Here is a 15520-nt window from a genome sequence, read left to right on the forward strand (position 1 = left end):
TTTCGCACAGAGTTTGGTTATATATATATGTATATGTAAAGTTATTTCGTCGTAGTTGTGGCCGGCGGCAACTAGCCGGGTAAACAATGTTTCGTGTGGATAATGTCTGTAGATTTATTCATAGAAGCTTTTGCCCTAATGGCCTTATAAGTTTTCCGTTCGACCGCCAGAAGCGACAGGAGGGATGTGGCAGCAGGGCGGCGGTTGTGAAGCCGTAGAACGAAGCGCGGTGGTCTTATATCAAAGTGTCGTCCCAACGGACCCACCGATGAGGCGGGGAACAGCTGGCCAGCATTAAAGACCTCTTTTAGTCCGAACAAGACGGAGGTTTGCTGTTGTAAATTGGATTTAGTTCGTTGAAAGTACTGGTCAATTATTTGCATGCTTTATGAAAGCGGTTACAAGTGGAAACGGTCGAAAGCTGCACTTGGGGTAATGAATTTTTCAGTTAATCCTAATTTAACTTTCTACAACTACTTAACCCTATTCACCCCATCCATTACGTTGGGAAATTAAATTAAAAAAAAAAACAATTTTCTCTTTAAATACAACAGTTTGAATAGCGACATGTACACCAAACGGAAACTTAGATTGACTATTGGAAAGTAGAAATCGTTATTGAATTTAGAGCATTGGAAAATACATTTTTGTAACCATCTATTTATCGAAATTAAATAATTAGGAACAATAATTAATCAGTCTTCTAACTGAAGTATAGATAAACATTTTATTAAGTCTTCCTTAAATTTAATAGGTTATCAAATAGTCCTATCAAAGGATAATAATCAATGTCTGATTGAAATAAAGGTTATCAACTGATTCTGATGCAATGTTGCAAATAAATATCTGATTTTGAATTTTGGTTGATTCATTTGTTGGTAATTGATTGATAATTATTATTTTAAAAATATCTATATTATTTACTGGCTTCGCTCGCATTGATGTTCTAAATACGTGGCAAAGATCATCGAAAAAATACAATAATCTGATAAATATAAAAATATATAAAAACCAGGATCATTAGGATAAAACTAAAGTTTCTAATCTTCTAGGTTAAACTTAGCGTAGAGTGGTACTAAATACTGTCCTTAGTATCGAGATAAAAATTTTTTTTATCCCTCGGGAACAGTATTTTTTCTGGATAAAGTGTACCCTATGTTTCTTTCTGCACCCCTAATAATGTGTGTACAAAATTTCATGAAGATCGAGTGAGTAGTTAAGACGTGAAATAGTAACGAAGTCACAAACAAACACATTTACAATTATAAGTTACGATGAAGGCAAAGTCGACGCTCCGAAAGGAAAAGTTGTCGGCCCGTAATTTTCATTATTATTAAGAAATTAATATACACCTGATCAGTCTGGATTTTTAATAAGATATTTTTCTTCACCATTACATGCATAAAGCATTAAATTCGTACAAGCTTCGTTTGGGTTGTACAACTAAATTGAATGTATCAAAATATCTTGGGCCTCATCAGCACATCATAGACAGTTCCGATAGAACACAGATCAACTCTACCCGCTGCCATTAAACAGTGTTTTATGAATGACTACAAACAGCGTGGTAAACGCCATCTGTAGTATATTGCTACCTTTGGTAGAATTCAGAAATGTTTGGTTACGTCCCTAACGTGTAGAGTTAATTACGCCGTGAATTCAGTTAGACAAGTTGATATTCTTATAGACCATGATGAACATTTTTGAATTCCACTAAAGGTAGTAATATACTACAGGTGGCATTTACTACATTGTTTGTAGTAATTCATTTACTCATAACACAATATGAGAAGACATCAATTTTTTCAGAGAATTCATTATGGATCATGCCGTCGAATGAAATACAATTCTTACAGTTAAACTACTAAAATCATTACTAGATGTGTTACGAAGTACATTATTTACTATTAAACAGTTCAAAGTTCTGTCACCACACCCCTTTTAATTATACTTAATACAGGAAAGTTTTCCTTTATAAAACAGTAGTTCGTTATTCAGTGAAGCCCTGCTCGAGTTAACATCTAGATTATCCTGTACTGCTAGTAGGTATCTATACACTAGTAAAATATTTCAAATTTACTAAACCCAGTGACCTCCCGAATTTGAAAGCGCTCTGAGTAGCTTTTGGTAAAACTTGACTTAATTAAGATGCTTCATCTAACTAGGTATTCAATGAATAATTCTATATTATGTAGCCAACGGTATGTATAATTAATCCCACAGAATACCTATCTTTTCAGTGAAATCACTCTGAAACTTTCACATTCCTTTTCAATCCTGACAGCGAATCAACATCCGCGTTGCGCAAAATTTTCATCTTCGTTGCCTATTCGGAACCTGATTAAATGACCGCCCAAAGAATTACTCGTTAAACTTTTCCTAAGATTCTCGTATTATTAAAACTTGGCAGAAGGAATAAGTCGATTGCATTCTTTATTCCGGGACTAGCAATTTCACGGAACTGAAACAGGCGAGCGTAATCGGAAAAGCAAGCAACCAAACTTTCGAATGCAGTAACAAACCGAACTACAATGGCGTGCACTTGTCCTTTTAGTCGCCGAAATGAACCAAGGACATGTCTCCGTCATGCTAATTTATTCAAGGAGGTCGAATATATCCATGATGATGAGTTCGATGGCTTGTTTTCGCACAGAGTTTGGTTTTACATAAACATGTATACTTTACACTGATTTCAATATTTCTGTGACAACTGAGGACGTAGTTAAGAACCACGTATCTGCAGATCGAAGAGTGCACTGCTAGACGCCGAAAATTTGCATTGTACTTTGATTATTATTATTATTCGTTAGACAGATTCGTCCAAGGAAGTCAACAAAGCTGCCTGGAGGCTAACAATGTAAGGTTCCAAACGTTTAATACGTTCGAGATCAGAAAATATGCACAGCCTCCTAACCCAGAATGAAACAACTGCCCCTTCAAATCAATTGGCATGGGATAAGCAATACTTCTGGGCACATCCGCCTTCAAGTACCAGTCTAGGCATTCCTGTAGTTATCAACTACGTCAGAGCATCCCTCGCTGCATGACATCCATTTTGTCGTATCGCCTTTTCACCGAGTTCTCTTCAATTCCTGATTGACTCGAGCCACTAAATTTTGCGTCTCTTCTCTGCGTTCGTCTAGATTATGTGCAACACTCCCAATGGGCTGCAATCAGGCTGCAAACTCGATCCACATATTGACGTTTCATCTTACACGGATCATGTCGTAACCACCCTAATGGGTAAAATTATTCTTAACTCTGTGACCCCGTCTGATGCACACCAATTGTACCAGAACGCTTACTTCACCTTGGGTATTATACAGTGCACCACACCCAGCACTCCGCTGACAAAGTTGCGGTTGTGCGATTATCACTGCAAGATGCTAATCTCTTCCACGAAAACAAAAAAAAAATCCAGAATTACCTTCCTGTCGACATGTTAGTTGTGTCAGTGGAGGTGAGTCTGTGCTGGGCTTATATCTCCCCACTACTTCCTCTCGGGCTTTTGCGTGACTCACGACAGCACACTAGTTCGATGCTTCCGCATTTCTCACTTGCACTTTGCATACAGATGCATGAGGTTCTTTAGCTTTGCCCTTAATTCGTGTGAGTACTGAGTACCCTGCTAGGATCCTGAAGATATCCAAGAGAGGGTAAAGCAACAACGATTTTTGCTTTGAAAAACGTCTTCTTAATGTTTGTACTTAAAACACACTAAATACTAAATGGCCGAAATACTTTTTGGTAACTTCAGCCCCTAAAAAAAAGCAACTTTGTTATCACAAAATACTGGATTCTTAATTTTTGTATGTAGTATGTATTATGTAAATTATATAATGTACATTGAGGAGCCCTTTCTTAAATTTAAAAAGTTCCCGTTTGATATATAACACATCTATCCACAAATCACGTAAGACATTCAGGAGGAGAGGCATGCACATTTTTCTTATGATTTCTTACGAAGAGAAAAGGGTGGTACACAATCCGTTTTTTTTATGACCATATTACAAAGGTACGTGGTGGCTTTGGGTTGGGACCATGAAATTCTTTTACTNCTCAAGAAAAACGAACTTGCGAATGCAGAATTTTCGAAATTCGGAATGCAATAGCCGCAGATTTCTTAAATAAACATGAATAAATTGTGGTACGTATATATAAAAAATAAATAATATGGTAATCACGTTTTAATAAAAAATAAAATAAAACTGTCCTCTATTCTATCTTATTACCCATCCTTAAAACTGCATGTCAAACAGTTTGTTGAGATTTTCTTTCTGACTGTCTACATAGATTAATACTCCAAACAGACGTGAAATAGGTGTCAATCCTAAAATACCTTTTATGCGATTAACCGTTCCAAGGAGCCGAATTTAATTACTGCATTCATTTTCTAACGGTAGAAGTAAAATGTGTAATAAAAATAGAGACAGTGCAGCGGGTCGTTTTGTTTAATCGCTTTCGGCTGGATAACCCGAAGGCAATAGCGCCAAAACGTAGGCAAACTATCTATGTATATATATGATAAACTGTGGATAATGTAACCGTTAATCTAGGAAGCGTTAGTAATTCCATCTAATGAATTGAAGCCACCAAATCTGCAAGGATAAATTACTGGCCAGTTAAAGTAACGCACAACATTAAACACACAGCAAACTGGGCCCGAGATAACACTGTCCATTATACGTATTAATTTGCTGCAGTATAGAATACGGATGTTTTATGTTACAACAGAATGAAAATTAATCCAAGCAAACAAACCACCTACAATGGGATATTCATAACCAAATGGACTAACGGAGAACACGCTGGCAAGGATTAACGATTTTCCTGCTTACAGGAACGCCATCAAAATATGGAATGAAAAGTGTGAATTGGGAGGTATCAATTACTAACTCGGATTTCTCGATAAATCTATACCGTATGTCTCATATGCAGTGGATAATTCTTCCATTGCATATTCTTACACAGTAGTGCTATCACACACTTTTTAATCTTAATAACAGCTGTCATGATTCATTTTTGTTCTTAATGTTAAATTTTTTCTTGTAAGTTTTAGTTTCATTATAATAAGGTCGTCAGTCCTAAGACTGGTTGGTGGTTGAACACACACCCTCACTCTTATCCATTCTGAGCTAATCTTCGCATTTTCCTAAAACTAGAACAACCCACATCTATAACTATTTGCGAACAGTAACCTAATCTAGGTCCACCTCTACCCCTCCTAACTCCCGTTTCCGCCTCTAATATGTCTTTGACTAGACCTTCTGTAGTCCTGTGTTCTTCTATTCTTTCTAATACCTCNGACTCGATGAGCGACGGAGACTCGTGTCTCGCTTTCAGAGACTCTGAGAGACTGAACATTTTTATCTCGGGTACAATTTAAAAAGGTCAAATTTGTAAAAATAAAATTTTATAACTAATGATGTGTGTTATTCTAATCGTCTTTGAAAAAACCGAACACTAATATTGAAATAGATACGGGAAGTTATAAAATGCAGATTTCGAAGTTTGAGAGAAAGGTGAGTTTTACATACATCGATTCTACACTAAAAACGAACAATGCTATGAACAAATCCGAAACGAAAAACCAATATTATGTTTTAATTATGCAGGTGTATGTACGATTAAAAGGAAAGGCATTTTTGTTAGTTAAACCGTTTCGCTTCTTGAAGCGAATCACATATACACATATGTATATATGTATATGTAAAGTTATTTCGTCGTAGTTGTGGCCGGCGGCAACTAGCCGGGTAAACAATGTTTCGTGTGGATAATGTCTGTAGATTTATTCATAGAAGCTTTTGCCCTAATGGCCTTATAAGTTTTCCGTTCGACCGCCAGAAGCGACAGGAGGGATGTGGCAGCAGGGCGGCGGTTGTGAAGCCGTAGAACGAAGCGCGGTGGTCTTATATCAAAGTGTCGTCCCAACGGACCCACCGATGAGGCGGGGAACAGCTGGCCAGCATTAAAGACCTCTTTTAGTCCGAACAAGACGGAGGTTTGCTGTTGTAAATTGGATTTAGTTCGTTGAAAGTACTGGTCAATTATTTGCATGCTTTATGAAAGCGGTTACAAGTGGAAACGGTCGAAAGCTGCACTTGGGGTAATGAATTTTTCAGTTAATCCTAATTTAACTTTCTACAACTACTTAACCCTATTCACCCCATCCATTACGTTGGGAAATTAAATTAAAAAAAAAAACAATTTTCTCTTTAAATACAACAGTTTGAATAGCGACATGTACACCAAACGGAAACTTAGATTGACTATNCTACATAGATTAATACTCCAAACAGACGTGAAATAGGTGTCAATCCTAAAATACCTTTTATGCGATTAACCGTTCCAAGGAGCCGAATTTAATTACTGCATTCATTTTCTAACGGTAGAAGTAAAATGTGTAATAAAAATAGAGACAGTGCAGCGGGTCGTTTTGTTTAATCGCTTTCGGCTGGATAACCCGAAGGCAATAGCGCCAAAACGTAGGCAAACTATCTATGTATATATATGATAAACTGTGGATAATGTAACCGTTAATCTAGGAAGCGTTAGTAATTCCATCTAATGAATTGAAGCCACCAAATCTGCAAGGATAAATTACTGGCCAGTTAAAGTAACGCACAACATTAAACACACAGCAAACTGGGCCCGAGATAACACTGTCCATTATACGTATTAATTTGCTGCAGTATAGAATACGGATGTTTTATGTTACAACAGAATGAAAATTAATCCAAGCAAACAAACCACCTACAATGGGATATTCATAACCAAATGGACTAACGGAGAACACGCTGGCAAGGATTAACGATTTTCCTGCTTACAGGAACGCCATCAAAATATGGAATGAAAAGTGTGAATTGGGAGGTATCAATTACTAACTCGGATTTCTCGATAAATCTATACCGTATGTCTCATATGCAGTGGATAATTCTTCCATTGCATATTCTTACACAGTAGTGCTATCACACACTTTTTAATCTTAATAACAGCTGTCATGATTCATTTTTGTTCTTAATGTTAAATTTTTTCTTGTAAGTTTTAGTTTTATTATAATAAGGTCGTCAGTCCTAAGACTGGTTGGTGGTTGAACACACACCCTCACTCTTATCCATTCTGAGCTAATCTTCGCACTTACCTAAAACTAGAATATCCCACATCCTTAATTACTTGTGAACAGTAATTTAATCTAGGTCTACCACTACTCCTCCTAACTCCTGTTTCTGCTTCTAAAATGTATGTGACTAGCCTCTAATACCTGAGGTGTCCTACCAGCCTATCTCATCTATTTCTTATTTCACTTCCATAGAGTCCTCTGTTCTTCCATTCTTTCTAATACCTGTTCATTTTTGACTTTTTCTATCATTTGTCTATGTGGCGCCGCGCTTCAGACATACACCTTTAACAGTCTTTTTCGAATTTCTAAAGTAACCGCTAGCGGACATAAAAGTGACGTCTTTTTAGTGAAGGAGACTCGACCCTGCGCTATCCTCTGTTTTATATCTCTACTGCTCCTTCCATCCTGAGTTTTAGTTTATTACCTACTACTTAAGATACCTACACAGGCATGGGCGACGAAATTCCTTAAAGATTGCGTACCCAATACGGATTGCAAAAGCTTTGTTATTTCCAATTATAGAGCAATTACCATTACACATCCGATGCTTCTGGAGAAACAAGTCTGAAGTTTAATACAGGATTTGTGCCTTCACTTTACACAATTTCGACTTTGATAAGCTTTTATAAGCTCTTGGCCAGTACATTAATCGAAACTACTAGACACGGATTGCGATTTCGATCTGACTAGATTTCATTATCTCACCGTAGGCAGTCTCAATAAATCACCGATGATGCTCTATTTTAAGTATGCTTATATATAACGTCACGTTACGGCAGGATGTCGCCATCTAGTAATATTTGCTGCTAACTGAAATGTTTCAAATGTAGACAATTGTCAACCGAATCGACCTTACAAAACTATAGCTTAATAAAGCGCTTGCATAATATCTGAAATACTTTAGAACCTACAATAATTTAATTTATTTCAATTTTAGATATTATAAAAGGAGATTAGGAAGAGAACGCCTTTTCTAGTGCCCGCGGATGTTTGACAATTTCCATTTTCGTATTTCCCAAACTAAAATTTCCATCCAGTAATTTATTCTAAACTAATATTGAAAAATATGCTACATTAAAAAGTCTGCAATTGTGGGGTTTTTTACTAACGTAAAATTCAACTTTTTGAGTGGTTCTGAGGCCTCCCATGCATTTTAAAAGTTATTCACAATCACTAATGGTTCACCCTGCTTATGCATGTGCGTGGAAAAAGACACATTCACCCACATGTGTCGTCTATTAAGGAGCAAAACATTTTAGAATAAAATCGAGCATATCGTCCTTATGAAAGTTAGGAAGATAATCTGATTAAAGGAGAAAAAGACATTGACAGTATGTTACGTGTGATCTCTCAGTATTAGTTTACTATGCACCTTAAACTACCTAATTTAGTCAATATATTCACAATGAATTTATAAACTTAAGGCTGGTATGACAACTAATTACTGTATCTGCAACTGAAGATAAATTATCCCCTTGATCGAGCCATTACGAAGGAAGTGAAAACAGAGTGAGCTTTAACTTTTCATTTATTATTATTTTTGTCAGGATACAAAGTAACCTTTTTGAAAGAATTTGACTTTTTGAAGAAGATAATTTGATAATCGTTGAAAAAGGATAGGCAGAATTTGCAATGACAACGGATCTTGAGAACTGGGGTCACGAAAATATTCTAAGCCACTTTATTCCGGTCACGAACTGAAGCACTGATATAAGTCGAATTCTCTTGTTCTCTGCTTCCTCTCCTTCATACTTTTAGACGTCGCAAATTTATTTCGTAGAAATAACACTGTGGAAAAAGAGGCTGTAGTGAATTTTGAATATTTGAAAAGGATAAATTGTCGTTCCTATGTTAAGCGCTTGCTAAAATAGAATGTCGCCGTTACAACCCTGTTATCGCGAATGCATCCGGAATAACAAAATCCCATTCACGCGTCCAACGCAAACTCTTGGAAAAATCGCCACAATTATTTAGCATTAACAACATGCTTATTATGAGGTTGTCTAAAACTTTCAGAAATCTCGACGTGTATGAATTGCCCAATGTGTCACATACAATTTCATTATTTACGAATTGCGGTTATAGAACTTTTTAATCTACCAACTTTCAAAAAGTTTACCACATTTTTTTTGTTCCAGACACATTCTGACGTTCCAGCACAACCGGATATAAGCTCAGAATGAGAAGTTACGTGAAACTCAAACATATTTATCTTGTGCTGTTTATATTATTTCGAAACGTTTCTGCCTGTCCAAGTGTTTGTACTTGCAAATGGAAAAACGGAAAGCAGACTGTAGAGTGCAACTTTCGCGATCTGCTTGCTATTCCAGAAGCAATTGACTCCAACACTCAAGTGCTCGAATTCTCGGGAAATAACCTTCAAATGCTAACCAGAGAGAAATTCCTGAAGATGAGCCTCATAAATCTGCAAAGGATTTACCTTTCGAGGTGTAGAATTTCGACAATCGACGCAAAAACGTTTAAAGGCCTTACAAACTTGGTCGAACTCGATTTAAGTCACAACTTGTTGACGAATCTTTTGCCGGACACGTTCGTCGATTGTACGTCACTTATGAAACTAATACTTGCATCGAATCCGCTTAAATTCATAAAAAAGGATACCTTTCTACACTTGCAGAGTCTCAATTCTTTAGACATAAGTCGTTGCGAGATAGCTTCCATTGAGGAAGGATCGTTTGATGCACTGCACAGCTTAGAGTGGCTCCATTTAAACGGTAATAAATTAACCGGCCTAAAGGGACCCCTGCTCCTACCGCAGACGCTGAGAGCAATAGATATTCAAGGTAACCCATGGAAATGCGATTGTAATATAGCTGATTTTCACGAATGGTTGACCGCTTTCCACGTTCCGCGTGCTGAAGAACCTGTATGCCAAAATCCTCCGAGACTTTTTGGTAAAGAAATCGCTTCCATTCCCATTGAAGAATTTGCCTGCTTACCAAACGTATCGCCCACAACCTTCTTTCTGGAAGTAGCCGAAGGAAAAAACATTTCGTTATTATGTCATGTGCAAGCGGTTCCAGAAGCTCAAGTCTCATGGCTATTCCAGGTACGCAATAATTTTTTTCATCTGCATTGGCACGGTGTTGTAAATTGATAGTAACTGTTGTTTCAGGGAAGAGTACTCCAAAATGACACGTTAATCGCACCCGGAATGCATCTGCTCTATTATTTTGAAGAAGGATCTACTGATAAACGTAGCGAACTTTTCATCTACAACACCAACGCTGAAGATAACGGCACATTCGTATGCACGGCAGAAAACGCTGCCGGAATCTCACAGGCAAACTTCACGATTAAAATAGTTGTGAAGGAAGATCCGATTGTTATCATTGTTTCCTTTCCAATTGAATACATCATGGCGGTCATAGCGGGAGCATCGTTGCTGATACTCGTAATGATAATTATTACGGTGATACTTGTGTTTAGGTGCCGGCGAAGACAAAAGAGACAAGCAAAACGAGACAAAACAAAAGAAGTAGCTCTTCAGTATCAACAAAATCCTAAAGATTCTGTTATGAACAACGACCAAAGAAACGATTTACGAAACAGCATAGAAAAGCATAACATTGCCGTTGCAACTCATCAGGAACAGCAGACATGTCATTATGTAGCAAGGTAAGCAAATTAGGGGGTCAATTTTCGCCTATTACGGGGAGTAATATTTTTTTATGATAAGTAAGTTAGATTATCTGAGGACAGGAAAGAGTGGAGGTACGTCTCCAACCAGTCTTAGGACTGACGACCTTATGATGATAGACTATGACCTACCTTTACTTTGCAGAACATGAGTCCCAAAATTCATGGAATATTGGTACCTAGAGTGATGAACATTATTATGACGTATAACAGGCGCTTCAACCGAACTGATTCAATGCATATGCGATGGGGGAGCGAAATTTCAGTACTAACCTATCCTATTTCATCTCTCGTTGGTTAAATTAATAACGAAACTTGCTAACTAAAATAAATTATTGTTCTAATAAAAGTTATAAACTAGTAGGTAACTTTTAAAAAAAATGCTTTAAAAGGGGCTCAAATACACCACTGCACTACAGTGTCAAGCAATATCCCATGAAGTATGTAACAAAATTGCGATCTTTCTTTATGATATTACTTTGATAGCACATTCCTACGTAACTCCATTAAGTCGTTACAGCAACTCTTCTTTTCTTATGCCTCTGTTTCAGATCAAACGAGGATTTGCTTCGATCATCAATACTACTTCCAGTGACAGTAGATCGAGCAAAGGAGAGTCCATCTTCATTACGTCGTTATCAACAAGAACAAAATCCGGACCTAATAAACGATGCAGAAGGCGTGGAACGGCGTCGTGACGGTGATGGAGAAGACGGCGTGGAGGTGAACTACACCGAAACCGTCTGCAATGGTAATTCTACGCAACACATTATCCAAATAGCACATCCCAGAGTCGCTGGTAATTTCTTTTCCGACGTGCATCTCAACCCAAACTGCCTCATCGATCCGGACGGTTACCCCGCTGACTACGGACTTCCAAAAGTGGCAGCACGACACCAAGTGAACGACAGTTTCTATCGGACCCTTCCTTACAAAAGAGACTCCAAAAGACTTTCAGCGGCAAATCCTACCAGCCGATTCATACGGGAAGCGGAATTTTTAACGCGCAATGCTCATCCAGCGGCCTACGAACATTATTGCCCGGGTGTGCGGTACACCGCTGACGGTTACATGGCCCGATTAGCCGACGCTTCCGGTGAAGTGAATCAAACTTATCCCCCGAACTCTGCACCATCTTCTTTGCCGTGTTGTAGTGCAACGACCATACAATGGCCGCACTGCGTGCCCGCTAATATACACGTGTTAAGTTCGAACAGTGAATTTCCTGGCGTGACAAATGTAGTGTCGAAAAAGTGTGTGGGTGCTCAAACTGACCGCGGAGACGTCGACGAACAGGGTGGTGTCAGTAGCGGATCGTGTTGTGTTTCGACCACCGTTAAAACAACTGTCAACCCTCAGCACTCGTCTACGGACGTTTGTCAGGAAACATTGGCCGAAAGTCCCGATGAAGGTTACGAAGGCGAGGCAGCGTTATAGAAATGCTAACATAATGCGTGATGGATTGTAATTGTTCNGGTAACTTTTAAAAAAAATGCTTTAAAAGGGGCTCAAATACACCACTGCACTACAGTGTCAAGCAATATCCCATGAAGTATGTAACAAAATTGCGATCTTTCTTTATGATATTACTTTGATAGCACATTCCTACGTAACTCCATTAAGTCGTTACAGCAACTCTTCTTTTCTTATGTCTCTGTTTCAGATCAAACGAGGATTTGCTTCGATCATCAATACTACTTCCAGTGACAGTAGATCGAGCAAAGGAGAGTCCATCTTCATTACGTCGTTATCAACAAGAACAAAATCCGGACCTAATAAACGATGCAGAAGGCGTGGAACGGCGTCGTGATGGTGATGGAGAAGACGGCGTGGAGGTGAACTACACCGAAACCGTCTGCAATGGTAATTCTACGCAACACATTATCCAAATAGCACATCCCAGAGTCGCTGGTAATTTCTTTTCCGACGTGCATCTCAACCCAAACTGCCTCATCGATCCGGACGGTTATCCCGCTGACTACGGACTTCCGAAAGTGGCAGCACGACACCAAGTGAACGACAGTTTCTATCGGACCCTTCCTTACAAAAGAGACTCCAAAAGACTTTCAGCGGCAAATCCTACCAGCCGATTCATACGGGAAGCGGAATTTTTAACGCGCAATGCTCATCCAGCGGCCTACGAACATTATTGCCCGGGTGTGCGGTACACTGCTGACGGTTACATGGCCCGATTAGCCGACGCTTCCGGTGAAGTGAATCAAACTTATCCCCCGAACTCTGCACCATCTTCTTTGCCGTGTTGTAGTGCAACGACCATACAATGGCCGCACTGCGTGCCCGCTAATATACACGTGTTAAGTTCGAACAGTGAATTTCCTGGCGTGACAAATGTAGTGTCGAAAAAGTGTGTGGGTGCTCAAACTGACCGCGGAGACGTCGACGAACAGGGTGGTGTCAGTAGCGGATCGTGTTGTGTTTCGACCACCGTTAAAACAACTGTCAACCCTCAGCACTCGTCTACGGACGTTTGTCAGGAAACATTGGCCGAAAGTCCCGATGAGGGTTACGAAGGCGAGGCAGCGTTATAGAAATGCTAACATAATGCGTGATGGATTGTAATTGTTCCTAACAGGGTATGACTTTCAAAGCAATATGTGTTGATATATTAAATAACAAACACTACAGAGGCACTAGGTTGCATGTTTGAAGAAATGAAAAAAAAAAAATTAACAATCAGTATTAATGTAAAGAACGATTTGCTGTAAGGTTTAGCGGACATATAAAAACATTACAGTCGTCTGTGCGAATGTTTATTATAAAACGTGTATAATACAATGATTCGTCACTTTTTTACATGAACTTAACAGTTTTCTATTGAGAGTAGGTAAATTTGCACTTTTAATGTCGTTATTCGATATAGCTACACACATATTTACATACATACTACAATATACCTACTGTAACAGGCATTTGAAATCCCAAATATCATCAATTTATGTGATAGCAGTACTAGCAGACAAAACACAAATGTCGTAAGTGTTCAGAAAACCCAATTGAGCTGTTTCTTTCTGTCAATGCTTTTAGACCATATCCTCTGCCTTAATTTATTAATGTTATTTCGGCTGTCAAATGCTTCTGACAATGTAGAAAAACATAGCATGAATCGTGTCCTTAGCAATTTATACGTAATTGTATACCAAATTTTCAAAATGGCAATTACAATCATGTATTTAGAAATATTGTCTCTAAGTTTTCCAAAATAATTTAACCATTCTTTTTCTGGTAAATCAACTTTTTTATGAATAATTAGTAACCAAATATCGTCAAACTTCTTAAAATATGTCTAAAAAGATGTTCTTGATTACCACAAGCAGATTCAATAGATGCGGCTATAAAATTAAGATATGTTTCATAATTCTCGAGCACCAGACGTAAGAAAGACACTTATTACATATTATTTCGTATCTTTCCGATCAAGCATCATTCGATATGCTGTCCGTGAAGTACCTGTTTCAGTAACACAAATTAAAAGTGCAAGTACCTGCAATCACCATCTAACAAAAACCACACTTGAATAAACTGTGATAATTCGTTTAAATCTCCTTCGCTCTTGTAAAAAGATTTTAAAGATAAACAGTACGATGTCAGACATCCCTTGTAATTTCATCGTTGAGGTTGTGTATACCTACATATATAGATACATATTATATTGGTGAAAACATTTTGAAAGTTATTTTGTAAAGGGTGTACATAAGTAAACCTAGTCAAATACATAAATCGTTTAGACATCGTAAAAGGAGTGAAAATTTTATGTTGCACAGTAAGCTCCGTAAATCGTAAAATGTGGTTTTATACATTCTCGTAAAGAATAATACTGCAACAAAACTTGTATCGTGGATTTGGAGAAGACAGCTTTGAACTTTAAAAACTAGTTTGAACGATTTGACGAATGCAAGTAGCCAAAAAAGCACTCGAATTACTCGAGATATTACATTTATTACATTTATGATATAAACGAGATACGAGATAAAAATGTTCAGTCTCTGAAAGCGAGACTCGAGTCTCCGTCTCTCATCGAGTCTCTCTGGTGTCGCTGAGAGAGACTATCGAGAGACTGTCAAATAAACTGTTTAGCGTCTCTGAACGAGAGACTTGAGTCTCTCGATTTTTCAGTTTTATTCATTCAGTCTCTCTGTGAGAGACTCAAGTCACTGAATTAACAATTTTATCGTTCGAGTCTTTCATACAGAGACTGTGAGAGATCCATAAAAACACCTAGGCAGTAACTAAGAGACTGTGAAAGACGCTCTCAGAGACGCTAAAAGGCTGAGAGACTGGAGAGACTGAAAATTTTCGTCTAGGGCTATACTTGTTTAGTAAGCACACACATACTAAAATGTACAAAGAGAGTGTAAAACTATTGTGGGTCTTGAAGTTAAAAGCTTATTAGAATGACTTCTTTATAGGTATGTAAAAAAAGTCATTTTTTACCAGAAAACATAAGNAACGATTTGACGAATGCAAGTAACCAAAAAACCACTCGAATTACCAGAGATATTACATTTATGATTTTTTTGAAGTCAAGTTTTTATTGCCCACCTACCACTTAATTTATTATATTAATTAATAAAATATAATTAACCTATACTTGCTTGGTAAGCACACATACATAAAAATATTCAATGAGAGTGTAAAGCTATTGTGTGGCTTGAAATTAAAAACTTATTACAATGACTTCTTTATAGGTGTGTAAAAAAAGTCATTTTTTACCCGAAAACA

The 15520-nt window shown here is 37.8% G+C and overlaps 1 protein-coding gene across 1 annotated transcript in view; it reads left to right on the forward strand.

Annotated features, from left to right (window-relative positions):
- The window catches only part of LOC108740202, a 224584-nt gene extending 209869 nt beyond the window's left edge, over positions 1–14715 (forward strand). Inside the window, exons 5-8 of the mRNA XM_025980992.1 lie at positions 9259–10190; positions 10257–10759; positions 11332–12212; positions 12413–14715. Coding sequence (XP_025836777.1) covers positions 9300–10190; positions 10257–10759; positions 11332–12212; positions 12413–13329 — 3192 coding nt within the window. The 5' untranslated portion in view covers positions 9259–9299 and the 3' untranslated portion in view covers positions 13330–14715. The remainder of the gene's footprint in view (positions 1–9258; positions 10191–10256; positions 10760–11331; positions 12213–12412) is intronic.
- Positions 14716–15520: the final 805 nt, after the last annotated feature.

Source organism: Agrilus planipennis, unplaced genomic scaffold (genome assembly GCF_000699045.2).
Source record: "Agrilus planipennis isolate EAB-ADULT unplaced genomic scaffold, Apla_2.0 scaffold2, whole genome shotgun sequence".
In the NCBI taxonomy this organism is placed as follows: Eukaryota; Metazoa; Arthropoda; class Insecta; order Coleoptera; family Buprestidae; genus Agrilus; species Agrilus planipennis.